General features: G+C 40.5%; 1 protein-coding gene across 3 annotated transcripts in view; it reads right to left on the bottom strand.

Moving 5' to 3' along the window:
* The window catches only part of SEMA3F (semaphorin 3F), an 861,789-nt gene that overhangs the window by 265,339 nt on the left and 571,333 nt on the right, over positions 1-25,117 (bottom strand). For 2 of the 3 annotated variants that reach the window (XM_044078156.1, XM_044078155.1), the window contains exon 6: positions 17,782-17,871. The exons of the other annotated variant lie outside the window; for it this stretch is intronic. In XM_044078156.1, coding sequence (XP_043934091.1) covers positions 17,782-17,871 — 90 coding nt within the window. The remainder of the gene's footprint in view (positions 1-17,781; positions 17,872-25,117) is intronic. 3 annotated transcript variants of the gene reach the window in all.

Below are 25,117 nucleotides of genomic sequence, written 5' to 3'. Positions count from 1 at the left end.
GTTACAAGTGGCATTCCCCAGGGTTCAGTCCTAGGACCCCTCCTGTTCGGCATATACTTCTTGGAGGTACAGGCAAGCACAGGAGGACTATGGCTGACCAAGTTCACAGACGACTGCAAACTAGGGGCTATAATTGACTCTCCGGCTGACACAGACATCCTCCAAAAGGGTCTCACTGTGACAGATACCTGGTGTCAAAATCATGGCCTCAAGCTAAATGCCAAAAAGTGCATAGTCCTCCCCTTTGGAAAAAAAAAGTACCCACAAAATACCACATAAGTGGTAGTTCCCTAAATACGGAAAACATAATAAGGGATCGGGGGACCCAAGTAGATAGTAATCGGTCGTTTGATAATCACATTGCCAAAGTGGTTAGAAAATCCTTCTATGTAGCCCACCTAACCACAAAAGGGTTTGCATCCAGATCAAGAGAGGTCATTGTGCCCCTCTACTCATCACTCATCAGACCCATCATAGAGTACAACAACCCATTTGGGATGTACCTTACAAGACATCTGCAACAGCTGGAAAGACCACAGAAGTACCTCACCAAGAGGATCACTGGCCTCAAACAGATGCCCTATGCAGCTTGGCTGAACAAACTTCAGCTGTACTAGGTTGCATACTGACTACTCAGAGGTGATCTCTGCCTGACATACAAGGCCATATCCCACCCAGAATTGATCGACATGCTCCACCTAAAGAAAACCTTATCCCCTCGAGCCGCATGCTCTAGGGATCTAAATCTCACCACAACAATAAATAGGATGTGCTGGAGGGATAGATTCCTGCCCCAGAGACTTCCCATGCTTTGGAACAAGATTCCAATCTACATTAGGCAGAGCTCCTCGCTAACACTCTTCAAGAGAAACCTTGATGAGTGGATGGGAAACAGAAAGTTTACCCCAGGGATCACTTCAGTGGGTCTGTTGGACAGAGGCACAGGGAACTAATCAAAGGGGATGGTGAAAGGCAACACATTCTGGCTAGGCTTATAAATGCCTTTGGGCAGATAGCCTAGTACCTACCTATGAACTTATGAACCTATGAACCTATACCAACTCCGAGATCACACTAAATTGCAGAAATGGGAAATCTTCCCTTTCCGATCTTTACGGAAATCTCCATTCAGTCAGATTGGACTTTTACAAGTTCGAACATATGGTCTCGGCCATATGTGGTTCAAACTTATAAAAGTTCTATCTACTGAAGGGGACCCATGTATATATATATATATATATATATATATATATATATTTATATATAAGTCTGAGTGAGCAAGAAAGATCATATAGCAATGAAGTGTATATGAGAAAGAGCTACTGTTCAAATGTGTGATGATCTGTTGATGCAAAACAAAGATAGTATAGTTATATTCATGTCATTGTGTCAGTGTAGTATGTGTAAATATACATGAATCTCATGACACCTGAGTGAGTCTTCTGACAGCTAAGTCAGAACCGCCACTATAGTCAAATAAAAACACTTGCTATGTAAGGATGCAAACATGTAATGGTAAGGAGGCATTTTGTATATAGTATTATTTAAAGAATTTCTTTATTTTATTATAGAGTTTATTTGTGATGTTAAACATAGAAGCATATGTTTATGTTTTTGATAATTTTTGTATTTGTTACTGTTTAAGGAAAGTATAGTTGTGTACACTTACCATAAATGTAGATGTTCGAGTGTATTCACTGTTGCAGTTATCACACTTGGGTTATCTTGCCAGGGGTAGCCCTCAGTCGGCCCAAATACCAGAGGCTTAATATTTCTGCGTTGGATGCTGTCACTCTAGGACTGACATCAGGTCAACAGTGGTATAAAATCAGGCAGCCAACACCATTGCATCAGTTTTTCTTGCCCCAAATGTCAGGAGCCCCCAAATAGGGAGGTAGGTTATGGTGGAAAAACACCACCAGTAGAAAGTAAATACCAAAAATCCCTGTAATGAGTGAGGAAGAGAGAGAGAGAAACAAGGGGGATGGAGGGTGGGAAACCAGGACTGCAACAGTGAATACACTCGAGCATCTGCATTTATGGTAAGTGTACACAACTGTACTATGTTCTTCATGTTTCACTGTTGCAGTAATCACACTTGGGTTGATTCCCAAAGCTGAAGAAAAGGATAGAGGCAGTCAAAAAGACAGGGGGCTGGCTAGGATGCCCTGCAAGACTGCGGATGCAAAGCCTTCCCTGGATTTGGAGAAGATAGGCAGGTGTAATGCTTGGTGAAGGTATGAACAGAACTCCATGTTGCAGCCTCCAGGATGTCCCTGGTAGGGACCCCTCTGAGAAAAGCTGCAGAGGTGGAGGTTGCCCTGGTGGAATGTGTCTTGACCCCCATAGGGGGCGGTTTCCCATGGTATTTGTAGCAGAAATGGATACAGTGTGCTATCCATTTGGAGATTGTTTGTTTGGATATGGCCTTGCCCTCTGCCCATGCTGCATAGTTGACTAGCAATTGGTCAGTTTTCCTAAAAGATTTAGTCCTATCCAGGTAGAATCTGAGCTGTCTGTGCACATCTAGAGAATGCAGAATCCTTCCCCCCTTGTTTTGTGGGTTAGGGAAAACGTTTGGCAAATTAATAGATTGGTTGAGAGCCACACTGGACACCACTTTAGACATGAAAGTTGGGTTAGTCCTGAGGGAGACCCTGTCAGCATGAAAAATGATGAAGGGCTCTACTGCCATGAGTGCTTGTAGCTCTGAGAATCTTCTAGCTGATGTGATGGCCAGAAGCAAGGCTGTTTTCCAAGAGAGGAATTTTAACTCTGCTGAAGCTGCAAGCTCAAAGGGGGTAGAGTGAGCTTTTCCATCACAAAGTTAATGTCCCAAGCTGGGGTGGCAGCTCTTATGGGTGGCCTTAAATTGTTAGCCCCTCTTAGGAACTGTTTGATGTGAAGGTGAGAAAAGAGAGGTGGCTCTGTGCTGTAATGAGCAGTGATGGTAGAGGCATGAATTTTAATAGAAGAGAAGGATAGGCCCCTATGTAGTAGGTCTGCTAGGTAATCCAGGTTGAGAGGTGGGTAGGGCTGTGCTGTTTCAGCTTTTTTAGCCTGGATTCAGGTGCAATACCTTTTCCACTTGTCAGCATAGGATTTTCTAGTGCTGGGGCATCTGGCCTCACGTATAACATCCAGGACTTGCTTGCTTAGACTGGCAGCTGGAGGAGAGGTCACGGAATAAGCCAGGCTGCCAGATTCAGGGTCTGCAATTGTGGACGCATGAATTCTCCATTCTGCTGGGTCAGGAGAGTTGGGATCTGAGGTAGGTGCCATAGTGGCAAGGGTGACAGACTGTGCAGCAGTGGGTACCAGTGCTGGCATGGCCAGTCTGGGGCCATCAAGATTGCTCTTGGATTTTTCTCTCTTATTTTGAGTAGTACCCTTGAAAGTAGAGGTAGAGGGAGAAATGCATAGATCAAGAGGTTTACCCATTGGAAGGATATGGTATCCACTCTCCAAGCCTTGCTGTGAGGTTCCTTGGTGAAGAATTTGCTGAGATGGTGATTGTTGTGGGAAGCAAATAGGTCCACCTTCGGGGTGCCCCATTTCTGGGTTACAAGGTTGAAGGTGCTGTGGTCTAGCTGCCACTCATGTGGGTCTAGGAGGTTTCTGTTCAAGTTGTTTGCCAGAGAGTTTTGGGAGCCTGGCAGGAATTGTGCTTGCAGGTGAATTTGCATGGCTGAAGCCATGTGCCAAAGGGTCATGGCGAGCCTGCAGAGGGGATAAGAGTGAGTTCCTCCCTGCTTATTTATGTAAAACATCACTGTGGTATTGTCTGTTTTGATCAGTAGAGGCCCCAGAGAGAGTAGGGGTCTGAAAGCTGTCAAAGCATGCTGAACAGTTAGCATCTCTTTTTGGTTGATGTGCAGATGTATTTGATTTGGGCTCCAATGGCCCTGAATGCACCTGCCATCCGGTTGTGCACCCCAGGCATAATCTGATGCATCTGTGGTTAGGGGGTCTGGGTGGCGTGGGGCTGTGAGAAGGGAAAAGTGCTTTCCACCAAAGAAAATCTTTCCTTAGACAGGGTATGATAGCTATGATAGTTTCCAGGTCCTAAGAGTGTTGACGCCAACTGCTTTTTAGGTACCACTGAAGTTTCCTCATATGTAGTCTGGCATATGGAATGAGTAGAATGCAGGATGCCATGAACCCTAGAGCTTGCAGGATTTTCCTTGCAGATACTGGGTTCTGGTGTCTAGCTGAGAGAAGTAGCCTGTCAGATAGGCTTGTTTTTCTGGAGTAAGGAATGCCATCTGGGAAGCTGTGTCCAGGCTTGCTCACAGGAATACAATTTTTTGAGTAGGTACTAGTTTGGATTTCTTTTCATTTGTAGTGTACCCCAGGGAGGTCAGTAGGTGCTTTACAAAGGTCAGGTGCTGTATCAGCTTTTCCTGACTGTCTGCCTGAATCAGGCAGTCATCTAAGTAGGAGTAAATTTGAATATTCCTTTATCTGCAAAAAGCAATGGCTGGAGCCAGGCATTTTGTGAAAACTCTTGGAGCAGTGGATAAGCCAAAGGTAAGCGCAGAGAACTGAAAGTGCGCAGATCCTGCTCTGAAATGTAGATATTTCCTGCAGGAATCCCTGATTGGGATGTGTAGATAGGCCTCTTTTAGGTCTAGGGTGGCTAATCAAGCATCCTTGAATAGCATAGGAAGAAGCTGCTGGAGGGTCACATTTTGAATTTTGGTATCACCAGGAAGGTGTTTAGAATGGATAGATCAAGGATTGGGTGCCAGGTGCCCTCTTTTCTGGGTACCAGGAAAAGCCTGGAATAGAAACCTTGGCCTATCTGGTCTGCAGGAACAGGCTGTATTGCCCTCATGGAGAGCAGGGAATGGATTTGGTTTTGTGCCTCTGCCCACTTGTTTGGAGGAAGATCTGGGAAACCTTTTGGGATTGGCAGTGTGTGGAAATAAAATTTGTATCCCTGGGACACTATGTTGAGAACCCATTGGTCGTTGGTGATAGATGTCCAGTGTTTGGCATGGAAGGAGAGTTTTCCTTCTAGGGGCACAAACAGGTGGGCAGATGTAAGGGGTGGAGGTGTAAAGTCATTGTGAGTTCTTTCCATAAAGGGGTGGCTTAGCACTCCCTGTTTTTGAACTGGAGGAACTCCATTGCTTAGATTTCTGCATTCCCTGGGACTGTTGTCTGGGGGGCCTGCTTCCCCTAGGTCTTGTCTGAGCTGGTTTTGAGGGGGCTGGAAAGGACCAGTGCCTGGAGAGGCAATGCCTACTGAACCATGGAGGCTGGACCTGCAAGAAGTCTTTAATTGTCTGCATAAATTTAGCTTTTTCTTCCATCTTTTTAAGACCTCTTCTGCCTTGGTGCCAAAAACTTGTCTTTGTTCAATGGTATGCCCAACAGTTTTGATTTGACATGGTCTGACAAGGTCTGTTCCTTAAGCCAAGCATGTCTTCTAAGTACAGAACCTGTGACTGCTGCCCTGCAGGATGCTTCTAGGGCATCAGAGCCACATTGCAAGGTGTGTCTAGTAACTTGGCTTGCAGAATGCATAAGCTCCTTTAATTCTTTATTTTCTGCACAAGCCGGAAAGGTAGATATTTTTTGTTTAAGGAGTTCCATAGTATGTTGCTGGTACTTCAGCATATGGAACTGACAATTTAGTACTCTAATGGCAAGAGTTGCAGAGGTGTATACTTTTTTACCCCATCTATCTAAAGCTCAGGAATCCCTGTCCGAGGGCATGGGATTCTTAGCTGTGGTTGCTTTTATTCCTTTAGGTCCTTGGGAGATGACCTCTGGGTCAGCAATAGGATTCTTGAAAAGAAATTTGTGAGAGTCAGGGACTCTGTAATACCTGTCAGGCTTCCTGGGAGCAGGAGGAAGGGTGTCAGGAGTTAAACTGGATTCCATAAAAGCATCATCCACAATATCCAGGACAGGAGGAATGGCTAAAGGTCTGTGCTGTGGTAAATCTAAGAATTCCCTGAGTCACTTTTTGGACTGAGGATAGTCCTGACACTGCCATTGTAAATGCTCCCTTAAAGTATGAAGGGTTGCACCAAATGAAAAATCCTCTGGAGGGGAGGCAGATGGAATGGATTCCTCTGCATCAGAATCCTCATAAGCAGACAAGGGTTGCATGTCTTCATATTCAGAAACCTCAGAGTCATTGGATTTCTGGTCAGATAAAACTGCTGGGGACAAGTCTCTTTTTCTTTTGGAAGGGGTAGGTTGGCTTCCCCTAATAAGCAAGATAAGGTCTTCCACCATTTTAAGCATTTCAGATTGAGGCATCGAAGCAGGTGCTTGAGCTTGGGTTATCATTTTTTTAGACGTAGTTCATACCCTGGGTCTTAGAAACTCGGTGGTTTTAGAAAGAACGGAAGATGTGAAAGAAGTTGTCAGTTTGTGCCGAGAACTGGTAGTGCAAAGAACTTCCTCGGAAGCCGGTGCCTGCTCAGTGGCTCCGGACCCATCCAAGGTAGAGACATCTGCAGGATCCTTAGTCAAAGAAGAGTCTCGCGGCATACCGGACTTCGAACAGGTCTCGGTAGCGGCCTGCGAATCCACAGAAGTGGGCATCAGGGGCTGCAAAAGCGCCTCACTGAGGACCGGCGAACTGGAAACTAGCTTAACGGAAGCATAGTCGGCAGTTTTGGACCTGTGCGGTCTGTCTCTGTCTTTATCCTTACATTTTTCCAGAAGATTGGTAGTTGGATGGCTTACTGAAGCCAATTCGGAAAATGGAGATCGAGAGTGAAAATATTTAGCTACAATAAGGGCCCAAAGACGTATAGTTCTGGCACTGAACAAAACACAAAAACAACAGTGAGGGACGTCATGGTCTGGGCCTAAACAGGTGATGCAGTTAGAATGGAAATCTCAGTGTGATATTTGCTTTCCACAGGAGATACAATTATTAACTTTTTCTGTCATCGGTTAGAGCAAGAAAAAAGGATCCCCAATGGGGTACTTAGCTTTAGAAGACTTCAACTTCAGTTAGGAAATGAAAACTCAAGTAGCGGCCGACCAGCACTTGTGTGAACTGCTTCTGTTTCGGGCTCTTCAGCAAGAAAGACTGATGTAATGGTGTCGGCTGCCTGCTTTTATACCACTGATGACCTGACGTCATTCCTGGAGCGACAGCAACCAACACAGAAATACTAAGCCTCTGGTATTCGGGCCATCTGAGGGCAACCCCTGGCAGGATAACCCAAGTGTGATGACTGCAACAGTGAAACACGAAGAACATCTGATAACTACAGTTTTTTTTCAGGGGTTTTGCAAGTGCTGTAGTCCATCAGTTTCAAATAGCCATTCTGGCTTGCATTTGACATCTCTGAAATGCTTCAAGATAATCTTAAAAAATTTCAAGACAAGGCACATGGTTGACCATCCTTAAACTGCACATTGTATGCCCTAATAGTGAGGAAAAACAGCAGAATCTCAGAGATGTGCAAGCCCATCAGAACAACTAAATACACTCATTTTGATGACTCATTTATAATGATAGACTATTGATTTCTGAGAAAAGGGTGCGATGCTTAGTTCAGGTTTCACAAAAATGCATAATGATGGTGTTTAGGTATTTTCTGAGTTTGCTACCTGAAAAAAATGTATGCCTTTTCTGGACCAAATATATAAAAAAAAAAGCACCCAATGAATATATAGAAATACATGTGCTACATAGCAGCATTGGTTATTATTTCTGAAACTATTTCAAGTGTTCTGGCAATTTTCTCAGAATACTGAATCATGACTCTCAACTACAGAATATAGTTACTTGGAAATCAAAGTGAAAAACACAATGTCCAAGTTGGCTGCACACTAATCAACAACTTAATTTCAATTCTCCCAGTGTGAAAACAGAAACTGAGGAAAATGGAGTCAGTTAATTTGTTAGTTTAGGTAAAATTCAGCTGCTGGCTAGTGAGTGCACTGCCTGGATTCTAGCAAAGAAGACATTTTGAGAACCTGAAATAAAATCAAATAGAAAGGATGAAGAGAAAACACTGACTGAGAAAATCATGTAGCTGTTCAGAAAAAAAAGCAGTTCAAGCTTCAGCTTTGGTTCAAGAGATGGCTTCCAGTAATTTAGAGGAAAAAATGAATCAAATGCACTTAGATTTGATTAAACTAATTCAAACATTGAAGGGATATATCAACTCTAGTGCCAAAAGGCTGGAAAAGAGTAAAAGCTTTAAGTAGCTATTTTGATAAAACTGCAAAAATCAGAGGTTGAAAGAGTTGATCATGGAAAAAACTGTGTCTGAAAGGAAAACTATTGAAAATTGTTGACAACAGAGTATTTGTGGAAATGATTATTCATTGTACACAAGACAGAAGAGAAGCAAATTTATCCCAACAAACTGGGAACATTGAGAGCCAGGTATGAGATTCAAGCTGCTGTATCCAGCTGTCTTCAGAATATTTTTTTCTGGAGGATTAATGACATTTTTTTTGCAGAACACGCTAAGGAAGAAATAAAAAAAAAATAGTCCAACAAAAATTGAGTCAGCAAGCAGAAGGGGAATTTGCTTCAAATTCTTCTAACAATAAAACTCATAGAGAAACTTTGCAAGTCAAGCACTTCATTTTCCAATGTTCCAAAGGCAGATCCTTCGGATACCAAAAAAAAAAACAAAAAAAAAACAAGAGTTCACTAGCACAGGGGTACTTTTCAATTGGATCAGAGTCTGGTGTTGGGAGATGGAGATGATCATGAAAAAGACCAGCTACACTGAAATTAGTGCCTAAAAACTATAAAGCATAAATTCCATTTGTGAAATATGGCTTTGTAAGGAAAAGTGGCCGAGAGAAGATTTTTGTTCATTTTGATAAACTTGGTGGACTATAAAGCATATATATATATATATATATATATATATATATATATATATATATATATATATTAAGAACACTAAAGAGAATAAAAGAAGTAACTGCTAGAAAATATCTATTCATATCAGTGTTTGTATAAAACATCTAATGATATAAACTGCATGTTACAACTGTAATGTGTGTTTGCATAGTGAACATTCAGGTATTTTAAACATGAGGGCATCTTTTTAGTAACTGTTTTATGTATCAAAGATACTAAAGTAAACAAGTACTTTTTTAGTTGTAAGAAATATAGTCTTTACTTATAACATGAGAAGAAACGCTGAACAGGAACAATTTTAAGTTAATATAATGATGTGGTCTTGGGCTACTCGGGCTAAGGTTGAGTGTAAAAGTGTACTGTTATATAGTATATGGAGAATGAAGATAATAATGTCCTTTGTTTTGACAAGGGTGGACGTCTAGATTAATCTTCTTGGCTTAAGCTACAAACATTTTTTGTTATGCAAATAGGCTTGAAAAATAAAACAAAATGAAAGCTATGAAAAAGATGTCTGCTGCTGAAGGCAGATGAACAGGTTAATTCTGCACATTCTGCTCTGAATGAAACTCCTTCATGCATCTGCAAAGTTGTTAGCTAACTACTTTTACGTGGAAATGAGGTGTCTGCAGGTGCAAGCAACTAATCTTGAGAGTTCTGAGCATTCTTTGATAAAACTCTCAAACCCCTCAGGACAGATAGTTTTTCATCTAAAAGTCCCTTGGTCAATTCTGTTATTGTAGATGTGGCAACCAAAAAAAGAGCTGACAGACAATGTAGCTACTGTACATCCTCCCAGCAAATAGTCTAGAGTGATGGACAAGATGTAAGCATCTCGGCATTCAGGGCCTTGATCTACACCACCCACATGAATCAATTTTAGAGAAGCTGAGCAGATGCTAGCCAATCTGAAAAGACCACTCACCCTTGATTCCAGTAACCATCTAGAGACCACCTTGGCCACCTTGTTTAATATCATCAACTTCTTCTTGCTATTATCCATAATGCAGACAATGGAGTGGCTAGAGCAGCAGGTACAGGCATCACAGTAAGGAGCCATGCCTGGCTTTGGCACACTTTACCAATGGCTCCCATGATGGATCTTCTATATCGGGTCCATAAATTAAAGAGATGATGCAGGAGTGTGAACAGGCCAGGAAGATATTGTCTTGCATAAGAGATAAACTTGAAACTCCACAACGATCTTACAGTAGGAACCAAAATGAGTCCAAATCTCTGTGGTTTAAAAAATCATGGCATCACCCCTTTGAATCCACTTCTGACAGTGGTGGTTATGACAGAGGCTGCCCCTTTAATGGATGCAGATCCAGATGTTGAGGAGTTCTGCAAAACCAGGGATATTGTGTTTTTTTTTTTCTTTGACAAACTGCCTAACCATTCCTGAAGAGTTGTCCAGCTGCTCCCAGGGTCATCTGTCCCTTCTCTCTCCTGTGTGGATTTTATCACTTCAATTCCCTTTTCCCACCTTCCTCTCTGACTATGATGGCAACTCCCAGATGTGCTACCTCATCAGCAAAAAGCATCTAGAAGAGAAATTCTCTCTCTTCTAGACAAAAGAGCCAACTAAAAAGTCCCACCAGAACAGACAGGGTCAGTCTTCTATTCCAAGTTCTTTGGGATTCCGAAAAAAGGACCTCTATACAATTTTGGATCTAAGTGAACTCAACCAGTATGTGATGAAGACCCCTTTTGGAATGGTAACATGGCAAGCAGTTCTGCTTTGTCTACAGGCAAATGACTGGATGTACTTCAGATCTTAAGGATGCTTATATTCACACCAAAATTGCCAAATTATCTATGATATACCTGCACTTCCTCCTGGGAACTAGTCACTTTTGGTTCATATCCTTGCCCTTCTGTCTCACCACAGCCCCTGGGTGTTCACCAATTTCATGGCAGTGGAGCAACTCACCTAAGGCTTTAATTGATTTCATAATTCCTTAACCAGAAGACTGACTCCTTGCTGCCACAACAAAAGAATGCTTGATCAATGCCATACTTGCTTCAGCTATGTCAGTACCTGGGCATCTCTGCAAACTATGAAAAATCTAATCTGCAACACATTCAAGTCATATAGCTCATAGGATGCTACCTGGACAGAACAAATGCATGCATTCTATTCTCTTCCTTCAGAGAGAGTTCAAAATTTGAATAATTTCATTCAAAATTGCTTTAATTTTCTGTCTCTTTGCATGGTCCTAGTCCTTCAGGTTCTAGGAATGATAGCTTCTTCCATTCTCATTGTAGAATACTACATTGTTTTCTCAGTGCACAATGGTCATAGGTAACAGATCATCTTTCTGCGCCCATAAAAATAACCCATCTTTGCAGAATCCACTTATATCGATGGTCAACTACCCCCCTTGGTTTTCTTAGGGATACCCTTTGTGATACTATTCCTTTGGTGGTAGTAACCATGGACACCTCTTCCTTGAGATGGGGTGTGAGGTATTATCAGGAGAAGATGGTGGTCCAAGATACATGGACACAACAAGAGACCAAGCTTCACAACAATGTCCTGGTGAGGAAAGCAGTCCTTGTATTGTAGGAACTACAGCAATTCTTGCCCCATAGGTGATTTCCATTCAAACCAACAGCATGATGGTAGTTTAATACATCAAAAACAGGGAGGAAACAGGTCCTATTCCTTACACTCACAAGCCATGAGAGTGTGGCTTGTGGATATGGGTGATTGCTTTTGGCAGCGACACATATTCCTAGGAAGGCTAGCTGCCTTGCTGACAGGCTCAGCAGCTCTGTCCTGTTGCCACATGAAAGGTCTTTAAATCAAATGCTGGCATATCAAATTTTTCACCTCTGGGGCTATCCTTGCTGCAGTCTTTTCACCTCCCCAGACAACACTAAATGTGGCAACTACTTTGCCCTGAAAACCCTGAATGGGCAGACCCAAGAGATACTGTAGTCAGACACTGACTGCCCGGGGTCCTTTATGCATTTTCTCCTCTTCCTTAATGCCTAGATTAATACAGAAGGCAATCAAATTAAAAGCCAGTGTGATCCTCCTCATCCTTATTGGCCCAGGAAAATCTGTTTCTGCCTACTGAAGTTTCACATCAGGGATCTCCCCCCACCTATTTGATCCCAAGAAAGATCTATGTTCTCACCCCTCCAGGTAACTTCACTTGAATCTGCTTAACCTCAAGTTCATCACCTGGTTTCTCCAGTTCCACTGCTGGCCAGAGACACATACTTGCCTCAGGATGTGATCCAGATTCTTTCTGCATCCCCAAAACAGTAAACTCATACAGTATACTGCAACAAAGGGAAAGATTTTCCAGCCTGGACAGCCATTTAGGGAACAGACCTTTCTAATGCATCTGTTCTGCGGATTCTTATTTTTCTCTCAATTTTTTTTTCTGTATAGTATGTTTCAGTTTTTTAACCAAAGTACAATTGTCTGCAATTTCCAACTTGAACCAAGCAACTGACTAAAGCTCTTTAGCTTCCCATAGATTGTGTAAAGCCTTCCTAAAAGAAACTTTTCTGCTTCAGCCTCTGATTAGAGAACTGGTTTCTCCATGGGGTCTTAGTTTTGCTCTTAAAGCATGAACTATCTACTTTTGAGCCACCATCTTCCACTTCCTTGAAGTTTCTCTCTTGAAAGACCTTGTATCTTGTAGCAATAACCTTGGCCAGGAAAATTTCTGAAGTGGATTCCCTGTCCTCTTCCATACTTTACTTAGTGCTTCACAAGAATATAGTCTCATTATACTCATGTCCTTCCTTTCTCCCCAAGATGGCATCCAAAACTAATTTGAATTGGGCCATTCACTTGCCAGTCCTTTTTTCCAAACATTCAAATAAAGGAGAATGCATACATTCATTAGATACTCATCAGCAGCTAAGATTTTACCTCCACATAAATAAAGCCTTTTGAAAAAAAACTGTTTGTGTCCTTTGCTACAAACAAACTTGGTTCCAAAGTTTCCAAGGTCACTTTATCCAGATGGCTCTATGATTTTGTTACATCTGTTTATTATGCCAAAAACCATTCCTTATCTTGCACACCTAAAGCACATTTTACAAGGTTTGTGAATACCTCTGCCACCTTTGCAGGAATTTTTAATTTGATAAAACATGTGCATCTACAGCTTTGTCTATACTAGACACCTTTGCAAAACATTACAAACTGAACATAAATTACAGGTCTAGGGATTCCTTTGTGTGTCACTACCCTTGCATTCAGCAGTGGAGGAATTTGACCCATCAGTCAGGCTGGACAAATTGGATGAACAAGATATGATAGTTATGCATTTACCATAAAGCTGAATCTTTTCATCCATGTCCATATGATATGATAACCCATCCTCCATCATCATTCCAAGTTTTAGCTTTGAAGGACCTGAGGGGTCTTTCACTCTTTTCTAGGGACTCTACAGCACTCTTCTTTTCTTTTATGCAGCAAATGCAGTCTGAGGCAACTTCACCTACAGGTGCATTATGGCCAGGGAAAGATTTAAATGAGCTCAGGTCTGGAGCACTAGTTTTGCTGTTTTGGATTTGTCAAGTGACTCAAATGGGAATGGGTGAAAGCATCCAGCATTATAATAAGTAAATAACTACCGTATTTTAGAGGACAGGTCACTGCAACTGTAAAAGTGAGTCTTTCTCTCCATCTATCTCATAAGAGTTCCACTCCCTGTCAGAATTGTGAGATCCAATACTATGGGTCATGACGCTTTGAAATATAAACTGTAATTTATACAAAACATTAATACTAAAGCTCATTGATACTCTTTTAAGGCACTTTTGAATGGGAACTTGACCCCCACCCTTACAGCCCCTTAATGTGGGGATAATGCATCCCCCACTTCTGTTATATATAGAAATTAACTTCAAGGCTGTTGGATTGCTATTCTTTTCAGCACAGGGAATACTTTAAAACATTGCAGCCACAGTCTAAGTATGTATTTCCACCATATTTGCACTTGTAGTTCCATTCTTCTGAGGACTGCAGTTATCGTCTTCAAAATTTCAACATGTAGTCATAAGCATGTAAACAGTTTCCTTATTTTTTTATTGTAATTTTACAGGTTTCTGCTCTTGCACTATTATTTAGTTGTTTTAAAGGACAGTAGCCTACTAAATTCATGAGTTCATATGCAGACCATATTCTGCTTGAAGAAGTGAAGAAAACTAGTAGCAATATTGTCTAAATATGTACCAGTCAGTGTTTGAAGCACATCTGATAACATTTCTGAGAATGATGATATGTAAGGTAGGTAACATCTGAATTTTATGAGTTAATGTTGCATCGACCTATCCTGGAAAATCTGCTTTTACTGTAAGTATGTTTACACATGTTTGTACATTCTCTGACATCCATGGGATATGCTCTTCAGTTTTCTTACTTTTTGTCAGTACGCAACCACTTTTTAGACTGCGTTGTCATTTTATGGCTTCACTGTGATCCGTTGAGTCTGCATCCTCCCTGTGGTTTGGTGGCATTCGAAAGACATGCGTAAATGGGCGTGCCTTCGCTGAAGGTTGAACGTCGAGCTGGCACCTCGGCGTTCTTGAAAATCTACTGCCAATCATTAGCGGACCGGAGTTCTGCTGTGGCGACCCCTAACCGGGAAAAGCCGAAAGACAACAACAACAACAACTGTGATCCATTGGTTTGCAGCTGTCCATTGTTTACTTATTTACTCTGCTATTTCTGGGACACTTTTGGATTCCAATTCCCAAATTATCACTAAGGTTACTGTTTCCCTCGGTAACAGTAGCTATATGGTACATTTGTCCCTGTTAGAGGCAAGACCGAAGTGATGCTGTCATCCTTTTGGAGATTCACCAGGGATTCTACATAGAGTTTGTGCCCCATAAGCATATGCTTGTCATCCCTCTCCCTAGAGCAAGGTGTGCAGGCTCCACACAATCTTACCTGTCCATGGCCAGCTCCTCCAGTACCCATGGTACTAATTGAACCCCGGTCATCTGGGCTGTAGTCAGGGCTTTACACCTCCATGTCAAAGAGATGACTGCTTTCTTCTGTTATTTTGATCCCTTCCCTTATTTAAGACTGCACTCCTTTCACCTTTTAATTTCTCAACTGTTCCTGCTGTCTGATGTGCATCTTAGAATAGTTAATTTATAGTCATGGTACTGTGCATAGCACAATTATGCTCTTGCAAAGCATCTGTTCATCTAGAAAACTGTCAGCTTGAATCCTTAAAATGTTAACTCATCAATAATAAAAAAATGTCCAGTGTATTCAAGTCTAATTTTATACATAAAGCAGGTGAAATACTAAAGTATCCCTATGACATAAAGCAGGTGAAATACTAAAGCATCCCTAGGACATAAAGCAGGTGAAATACTAAAGTATCCCTAGGACATTCTTCATTTTCTGAGTTTGACACTGATGACCTAGATGGTTAAAATCATGCTGTGTGACAGTAGGTGAAAGGCATTTAAGAACTACACAGAATGTTACAGTGACCTTTGAGACAGGGTATGCATTACAGAGGATAACCAGGGTCTGCATTCTTAGATGAACTGAACTTGTGAAAAACAGAAGTGTGTGTAAGGTGTCCATATATGACACTCCAAATGACGTAACAAAAGATGCCATTCTGTTGGTTTCCTAAGCAAATACTATCTGTCTCTAAAGGACATGATCCTGCTACTTCAAAAGGGTTACTCTGAATTACTTGGGAATGTCTTCTCTAAGTGAGTCTCACAGTTAGTACAGGGGTTTGGGTCCCAAAGGAGGTTTCATATTTAGATCTCATAAAGAGACAAAGTAGCATGGAAAGTGAGAATGTCTTCTCTAAGTGAGTCTCACAGTTAGTAAAGAAGTTTAGGTCCCAAAGGAGGTTTCATATTTAGATCTCATAAAGAGCCAAAGTAGCAAGGAAAGTTCCTCCATAATGTTAGCTCTTTTATGATTTCTATAAATAAACACAACAGGGACACCTAGGAACAGGTAAGATAAAACACAAGGCTTGAAAGTCACACTGTTAGATAATTTTAAATCACCAAAACATCAGCAGCAATTTTATAGTAGAATGCCATTCCTCAGTGGCAGATATGCAGTGTGTGTGAATTTGTGTGCATGTGTATGTGTACGTGTGTTCTTTTTGGGGAGGGGGGGGCTGGGGGGCTTGACAAAGCTGTGCTGCATAAGCAAACCCATGACAGCTAAGTACTGAATATTGGAAATGAACAAATTACCATCATTAACTTTAAGTAACAAAACTTACGTCTTTCAGAGAAGAGCTCTTCTTGCACCCTATCAAAGTGAAAACTGAAAACATTGTAGCTGGTGCTTTTTTACAAAGTTTAATTTCATAACACAATCTGTTACATTGCTATTTAAGCGATAAATATATATTTTTCTAAGTAAGTATAATATCATGCTACTAATTCAGAGGGTTACATGACAACGTTAGAATATTAAGCATGGTCAGTAAGAACAGGCTATGGCCTCTAGGATGGCATGCCAGCTATTGGGTCTCTTATGTCAGTCTGTCATGTTAGTATATTAGCAGGAGACAATCTAATAATGCATTTACTAGCGTGCACAGCCTTTCACTACAATCTAATAAGCAGTCCTGGAATTCAAACTCACACCAGCCAGAGACAAGCAGTAGAATTCCAGAAATTTCAATTCATATCCCTCTAGTAAAGCTCAGCGCATAAATACAGGGTGCATTCACTGACTTGAAAAATCAGCATACCATCACTTTAGGTGTGAATCTCAAGCACTTTTCAGCAGTGAAGACAAAAACAGAACCAGTGAATGCATAACATCATGAAACAATTCAAATCTAACATAATTTGCAGTGTGATTCTGACTTATAGCCATTGCATACAGAATAACCACTCATTAAATCAGAATTTCCCCATATGACACAACAGAAGAAAGTTATATCAGCGAAGGAATAATAAAAAAACACTGCTCATGTAGTCAGACATAGAATTAAGGGCATTAGGCACAAGGGGGACACTAACCAATTTAGAAATATGTGCATCCAGATTAGAATTGGATAATATAATTGTAGTCCAAAGCTAATAGAAACAGAAGACAAGTGCTCTCATGTAGTACCCCATACATGTAGAACTGAAAGCATGCTGAGGTTTGCAGCTTATTTTAGTTACTTATATATTTATTATTTATTTATTGTGCTGATTGCCTGTACATTAGTATAAGAAACATTGAAAAGCCAAACCTTGGGATGTTCAAGTCTCAGATAAAACAAATACGGCACTTCAGCAGTACTATAGACTACAAAAATTCCAATATCATTTTCACAGGGTTTATAAATCTGCACAACATTTACAGAAAATCACGATGACTTGAACTGAGAAAAAAATCAGTTTCTGCAGATACTTTGAAAAAGGGAGTCTTAAAATACATTCAGATGTGACATGAATTTATCAAGCCACCCTTTAAAAAATAAGAAAATCAGTGCTACTGGTGTGCAGAGAAAATATGGATAAAGATATCCAGATATAGTCTGGGTTGCAGAACAAGACAAGACAGAAGAATTACTGAACTGGCAGGTGATGACTTAATGGGGACTACATGGAAGTCATTAAGGTGGACAGATATCAGTTAATGGATTGACTGCCTTTTGGATGCACAGTAAACATGATGAAACAGTTGGTGATCTCCCCTTTTGACTAAGGCAACCGCATTCTTTATGGTTGCTTTGATTCACTTTAGAGGGCTGCTTAAGTACATAAAAAGTGGTTGCAACAAATAACACATCAAGACATGGGGGTCACGGAGTCTCTGATTTTTACTCAAATGTATTCCAGTGGTGCTGGCTATCTAAACCAGAACCATACTTTACATGGATGGAAGAGATGCCCATATAGGGCTGTATTCCAAAGGAGGGTGAAAATACTGGCTTGAGCACTACTCCCACCTTTTGGTCCGCTGGCGTTGGGGTCACGGATAAGTCTGTGGCTCGCCCGGCTCGCCCTCCTGGTTGGAGCGTTTGGGTAAGCTCAGAGGCCTGAGAAAAGGATGGAGTCACACAGTTAGAACAAGACAACCCAATAACAGTGATAACAGAAGAGCGAAGAAAAACAAAACAGAACAAAAACAATGATTTACCAAATGACCACATCAACCACACACAAGCACAATAACACAAAACCCATAACTCATCTGGCATGACTTTCCATGAACTGCTTAGACCAACATTTTTAAGATATGGGATGCAACTTTTTTGTAGTTCCCTGCTGACTGCTATTTAGAAATGTTGTACTACTGTGCTTTTGTATTAAGAAGAAATGAAGGCCTGGTGAAAAAAATGTGATTGTGTCATTTTCGGCTGATAAACAACTAAAATTTGAGTTGTGAAGTTTTTGTTCTGATCAATCTGTGTGTTGTATTTAAACCATATGGACCATGCCAAGATTTAAATGAAGCTACCAGATGCCTTATTAATAGGTCAGTAGCAAAGGTGCTGTTTTATCAGTCATTCCAGTCTGCTTTAGGGAAAATCCATGACCTACCAGTTTTATATTTGCAAAGTCACTCTACATGCTGAAGTTATCTCCATGTTTTCTCAGTTTTGTGATACTGTGACACAACAAGTAAAGTGGAATATTATGGGCCTCAATGAAGTTATTTTGAAAAGTGGCAGTTTTAATGCATTAACTCAGTATTGTGATCAAACCTAAGATATTTTTAAGTTATAAGCCATTCTTATATTTAAAATATCACTGGTCTGCTTAGAATGATCATGTAATATCTTAAAATAATCATATTGCAAACCAGATAAGGCATGATCCTGCCATGGCCTTCCTGCACTGATGTCATAGTTAAGGGGGCAAAGCAGTGAGAAAGCGTAGTTTAATAAATACTGCAAAATCAGCAGGTTGTCCTGCATATCAGGAAATAAACAGTTCTGTCTCTGTATCCTGTATGGGATTCTACAACATGTCCTCTAGTTTGTACTAAATGAAGCTCTACATGGCTGACTGCAACCAGTCAAAGCTATCAAAAAAAAAATCTAACTTAATTGTTTTTTTTGCCCAAGCCTTTGTTGTTCCCAGAGATGGAAGTGTCAGTTATGTAGGCAGTTTATGTATACTTATTTAAGCATTCATGTGATAACCTGTGTATGATGAAAAGGCAGTCTGCATTACATCTGACCATTTGTGCTTCAGAAGCCTATGGCTCTTGCAAGGATCTTAGACCAAAGAGAACTGTGATGTTGCATTTACAGGGTCAGTGCCCCTCAAAGGATACATTTGAATTAAAGAAAAAGAAGAGGTATGTTGCATACCATATGTTATTTAGTTTGTCATTTATTTCTAACATGGTTCTGTATTTTACGGTCCTGAATAGTTTAGTTTTTACCCTTTGTCAATTTATTTGGATATTTAGGATTTCTTAGACGATGACTGGAAATGAGTGAATGACTAAAGTTAATGAAATTAATAACGCTTGCCAGGAATGCTGCTCTCATCATTAGCAATGCAGCAAGGAATTGTCTCCTTGCCTCTCCTGCAACTCACTTGGACTTACATGCATTGCCGGCATATTTAAGTGCACTCGTAAATTCTGTATTTATTAGCATTGCTGCTCCTGCTACTATTAGTTATCTGTGTGATTTCATTCTGTATTCTTCAAGTTCCAACTTGTTTAGCCTGGAATTTTATAACTTTAAGTCTCTCAGAACACAAGACACTAACATTTCTAAGTGTAGTTATTTTAGTGATTGTTACTTTTGTCCTTTTTTTCTTTGACTACAGTATCAGTTTTTCATGTCTCTACCTTCTTGACTGTTGGTATTGGATGTTCCCATATTATCAGAACTTCATTTTCAGCAGTTCTTTGTGGTTCATGTGTCCAATGCTTCTCAGATACCCATATGTTGTAGTGTTTGCTCAATCCCCAATGAAGTCTCACTGTTGTCCATTTCAGTGTACACTCAACCATGAGTATATCACAGCCAGCACCAAGATATGCAACTATTTCTAGCTCTGCAGTACAGAACCTTTCTTTACTTGTAGTTCCCACTTTTTTATAGACTTTGTAAATCAATGTGTACATAATCTGCTGCCTTGAGCTGCCAGTGTTAACTTTTCAGCTTTTGATTTAAATTCACCTCTCCTTAGCAGTGTAACACTTCCTTTAATGAATACGCTGATATCACTGCTTGTCTCATCCTAATGATGCAGAAAAAAGAAAGGTGTCAACGCATAGGGCCTTTGAAAGGGATGTCTGCTAAATCCCATGACCTCTTCTGATGCCTAGATGAGTTTTTCTTTTCCTTCAAACTGGGTAGGCTAGTGATCTAGGTATTGTACTTCTATATTCCCTTTTATATATTTTGGGCATCTTTAAATACTTGCTTTTGTCAATTTAAAAGAGTATTTTATAGCCTGTTTGACAGGGACCTCTTATTTACCCTGTGTATAAAACAACAAATCTAGAGGTCTAAACCTTCCTTCCTGAACTTCAGTACATTTATGAAACAGGACAGACCTCCTGGTAACAGCTCACTATTGGTTACAGCTGTGGCAGACTTCTTTACGCCATTTGGCTAGCTAACTGGAATGTGATCCTAACAAGAACACTACTTAAATGACAGAAGAAATGCAGCGGCAGGGAAAACCTATTGCTAAAGCTTTTTCTAAGAAGCCTAAAGGTGTAAATGTGCTCTATAAGGTATATTTTTTGTACACCACTCACGGATGAAGGATCTTTTAGAAAGGGAGAAATGTATAAGCATAGAAAATAAGCAGACATAAGAACTTTCACGTTTCTGAAAGATTTTCTTTACATGTATAACAGGGGATAAACTTGTTTATGCATTTCTACTTCTATTATTTGAGTTATACTTAGTCCTTGTTTAGCAGGTATGACTCAGTAGAGACACAGCCCTGTTTTCAGTGGTGATCCATTAGTATGAGCCTGGTAAAGTGACTTACTCACAAGTCAAACAGCAAATCATGAGAGCGAATATCAGCAGGCAGGGCGGATATAAAACTGCCTTACTGATGACACTAGTTCCATTATGGAATCAAACCTAGGTTTACAGCATACTGGTCATTTCATAGCAGCGATGTGTACCATGTGTAGCATATATATACATTTTTTGTCTGTCAGGTTTTATGTAGAAGGTGAATGTAAAACTGCATAATGGCTGAAAGTTATATTATTCAGTATATTTGCAGCTATATGAAGGACAGGTCTCTGTTGTACGACAGGAAAGTTGTTTTAAATCTAGGACATACAAAAACTGCATACTTTCCCATTGCCAGGGTCTGAATTAGCACCTTTGTAAAACAAAGACTGGTAGCTATATATGTAAATTATAATTGGTTGGCAAAAAACAATGTCTAAGTGTTTGATTCTGTCAACAAAAGGAAAGTGCACAAAATGCTGAGTCTTCTTAAGTGTGCCCTTTCTGCCACTGCCTTTTTCAGACAAAGTGCTGTGATATCACAACATGGGTAACATACAGTTTTGAAAAAATATGTCATCTGTCCAGTTCCTTGAAATGGGATCATAGCAAATGACAGTAAACTCTCACCCATAGATACAGTGACCCTGGGGGCTCATTGCATTCTTTGTGTGTGGTACAGCCCTCTGCATGTTGTACTTGAGCTATCCCCTCATACAAAAAGCCTGTTTGACTTCACTGCTAATGAAAAAGTGGTTGGATGTCGGAACTTTCTGATAAATAAATATTACACACACATATATATATATATATATATATATATATATATATATATATGATAAGATGGTATTTTAGGGACTAGGATGAGAAGATGCTATTTTAGGGACTAGGATTGCAAATGTGTCATTATTTAATGTATCAGAGTTGAAAAAATTTATAAAGTTTTTTTTGTTTTTTTTTCTTGAGTCACATTTTAAATCTTAGCAGACTGCATGCATCTGAGCATTAGCCAGATACTTAATATCTTAAAAAAACCCTCTGTCATTTCTCTGTAACAGACAGGACTAATGCTTCAGGCATTAGACCCACTCTGCAGCCAGGAGCCCCCTCTCGAATTAGACCCACTCTGCAGCCAGGAGCCCCCTCTCCTTCACGTCATGTGCTGTGCATGTTGGACATTCCTGTTCTTCTTTGTGTCATGTAAGCTTGGCAGGAAGATTGTCCCAGGCTGCCTCTACCTTTTTTTCCCCAAGTGCTTTCTTTGTCAGAGTGCATGTAAATAATGCATTTTTTTTTCTTCATTATTTAGTGGGTTATTTATCAAGAATTTGCACTTTCTATTTTCCCTTTCATAAAGCTTTCCTTTATTTGTGTGCAATAGGTCCTGGTCCATCTAGCAATGTATGAAACTCTAGACAGATAGATAGACCGATAGATAGATAGATTAGATAGATAGATAGATAGATAGATAGATAGATAGATAGATAGATAGATAGATAGATAGATAAATAGATAGATAGATAGATAAATAGATAAATAGATAGATAGATAGATAGATAGATAGATAGATAGATAGATAGATAGATAGATAGATGGATAGATAAAGTGTGTCTGTGGTGGAAATATGCACATTCAGAGTGTAATTTCTTTAGGTGAGGGTCATGACACCTTGAAGTGTGTTTTCTGTCATGATTTCAAGCAGGTGACTCTGTAAGGAAAAAGTAAAGGCCTACTTTATTGAGCTGACCTTGTCTGCCATCTGTTTCCTTTCAGCAAACCTTCACTACAGCAATTAAAATGAATTACGCACAAGACATCTATTTCTCCTTTACAAAAACAAAGAAGAAATCTGTTATCTTTATTGTATCTAGTTTTGATTTTCTGTAACTTCACCTTCCACTACTGCAGATTCTTCTGCATCCAGTGTAATTGGTAAGGAAACTGCTGCTAGCAGTTCTGTTGTGTCGGTTAAGAAAACAAAACTGTGATTGTTGCCTCTGTAGTTTTTCTCAGTACAACATATTGATTCCAGGCAGGCTACTGTAAAGGCAGGTCACTGTCCTCATCTTCCCATCATAAATGATGAAGATTTGACAGATGTAGAAGAGCTGGGGATCCCTGCCCTGCCCTTTCCATTCCACGGGTTAGAGAAACATCTTCCGTGGTCCTGCCCATTCTATTCAAGGGTCAGAGTGGCTTCTTCCATGATCCTGCCCCTTCCATTTCAGGGCTCAGAGTGGCTTCTTCCATCATGCAGTTGTCCTCAGTATTTTTACTGCAGTCACCAGCCCACAACAGTTTTTCTGTGTGGTGCCAGTCATCAGGCAGTCCTCTGACACAGGTGTCTCCTGAAGTTCTGATGCAGTCTGTTGTTGATTTCTGTGTGGCATCAGTACTACCATTGCCAGTTATGCCTCAGATATGGACTATATAGATGTTTGTCCTCCAAGAGCTGACCCCTCTGATGTTGGTGTTACTCAGAATAGCATCAATGCTTCCTCTGCCAAGCTAATAGCCCACCTCTCAGCTGCTGTCCTTGATGACAGCTGTCCTGGTATCAATGCCATCAACCTTACAGAGCATTCTTTTTCCCTTCTGGCCCTCCATCAAGTAACAGGACAGTGGTTTCACAGGCCATTTGTAGTACTCTCTAGTCTTTTTTTTTCGCAAAATGGGTCACACATTCCTCTGACTAGTCCTGGTCAAAAGACTTAGGAAAGATTTGCTCAAAACTAGACTTAATAAGTTCCCTGTACAACCTCCCATGGGAGAACTATTCGAGAAAAGGTAGACACCACCCCACAGGAAATACCAAACTGGGTGAGTGATTACAGTTGATGCAGCAGTAAGGGACTTGACTGCTGACCTATATCTTTCCATAATGCAGACTGCAGAAGGAATGTAGGTTCACTCTCAATTCTTCCTGAGTGGTTTCTCCCTTGCTGAACATCCCATCCTCAAAGACACCACCAATATGGCAAGGAAGGATCTGGATATGGTGGCCCCATTTCCTACGATAGCCAACCTTATCCTTCATTCCTCCAAGGACTGTAACGTTTGCATGAACAATTCTAAGCCAGACACTACACTTTCTGCAACTCCTTGAAGAAGGCTCCAGAATCTCAGAATGCAACTGCTCATCCCCAACAGAAATGTCATCATACCTCTCAACCTCTTAGTGCAAGAAATCTGGACAAAGCCTAACAAAATGGTGGGACAAAGTCCCAAAAATAAGGCCATATTTTAAATATTGCTCTTATAAACTCAAACTTAGAACATTGCTAGAGTAACAGAGTTTGTTTTATCATACATTTTCTGAAGGATTTGAAGTCTTTAACTCAAATGTGTGTCATTATTTAGTGACTTCAATCCTCAGATCATCTCAGTTTATGAGGAACAGGCCAAAAATATGAGACAAAAATCTGGACAGTTGAGAGGTATGAATGTCATGAGTTTTGGAAAGTGCATTTTTGCATCTCCTTGCTGTCTGTGTTGGTGTTACATTATCTGACACACATAGTTATTTTTAAAGATAACTACATGATGAAATGCACCAGACAGATGGTTTGACAGATTTGTCACTAAAAGAAAAATGCAACGGTAAGCACAACCAATCTCACAGCTCACATATTATACAGTGAGCCTGAAGGAGATGCACAAAGTAAGGATGCAACATTATCACATCCCAGCATTCCTGCCTGTGTTTAACTGACTTGGTAACCTCTCTGGAATGACATCTTTTTGGGCCCCCTTTTGTTTGGGAAAGAAGTACAAGAACACTTTGAGAACATGAAAAAACAGGATAAAACCCCAACTACTGTGAGTGCCAAAATACACTCCATGGCATTCATTTAGCTTAACTCAGAAGAGCCAACACCAGATGTGGTCCTTATAACAGACGTCTGCTAGGAAGAGACAGGCCTCTCAGACCTGTTCCCACCAGGGTCACTGCTCCAAAAGTAAGGATAGTAAAGGTTCTAAGAATTTGCCAGGAGGCTGTGGTCAATCCATTGGCAGATAGTGCCAGTCCTGAGGACTTGCTTGGATGCAGTCAGGAACAAACTTCCCCTCTACCTGCCTGCATGTAAGAAGAAAACCAGACAAAGTGTGCAATGGAAACTATATCCAGAAGATACTTGTTTTCATTTTACACCCTCCCCAGGCCCTCTCTTCACTCTTGCCTATCAGAAACAACTGGTAAGAAAAGCAGTATTAAAGTTTTTGTAGAAAAGAACCTGCGGTACCTCCCATCTGACTGCTTAGGCATTGAATGTTGTTTCACATTTTTTTGCACCAAACATAACTAAAGAACTCAGGGACATACTGGAGCTCTCTGATT

Source organism: Protopterus annectens, chromosome 7.part0, assembly GCF_019279795.1.
Source record: "Protopterus annectens isolate FY-2018-M chromosome 7.part0, PAN1.0, whole genome shotgun sequence".
NCBI classification, from domain to species: domain Eukaryota; kingdom Metazoa; phylum Chordata; order Ceratodontiformes; family Protopteridae; genus Protopterus; species Protopterus annectens.
The sequence above is the reverse complement of the archived record's forward strand: the minus strand, read 5'-3'. Positions and strand labels throughout refer to the sequence as shown.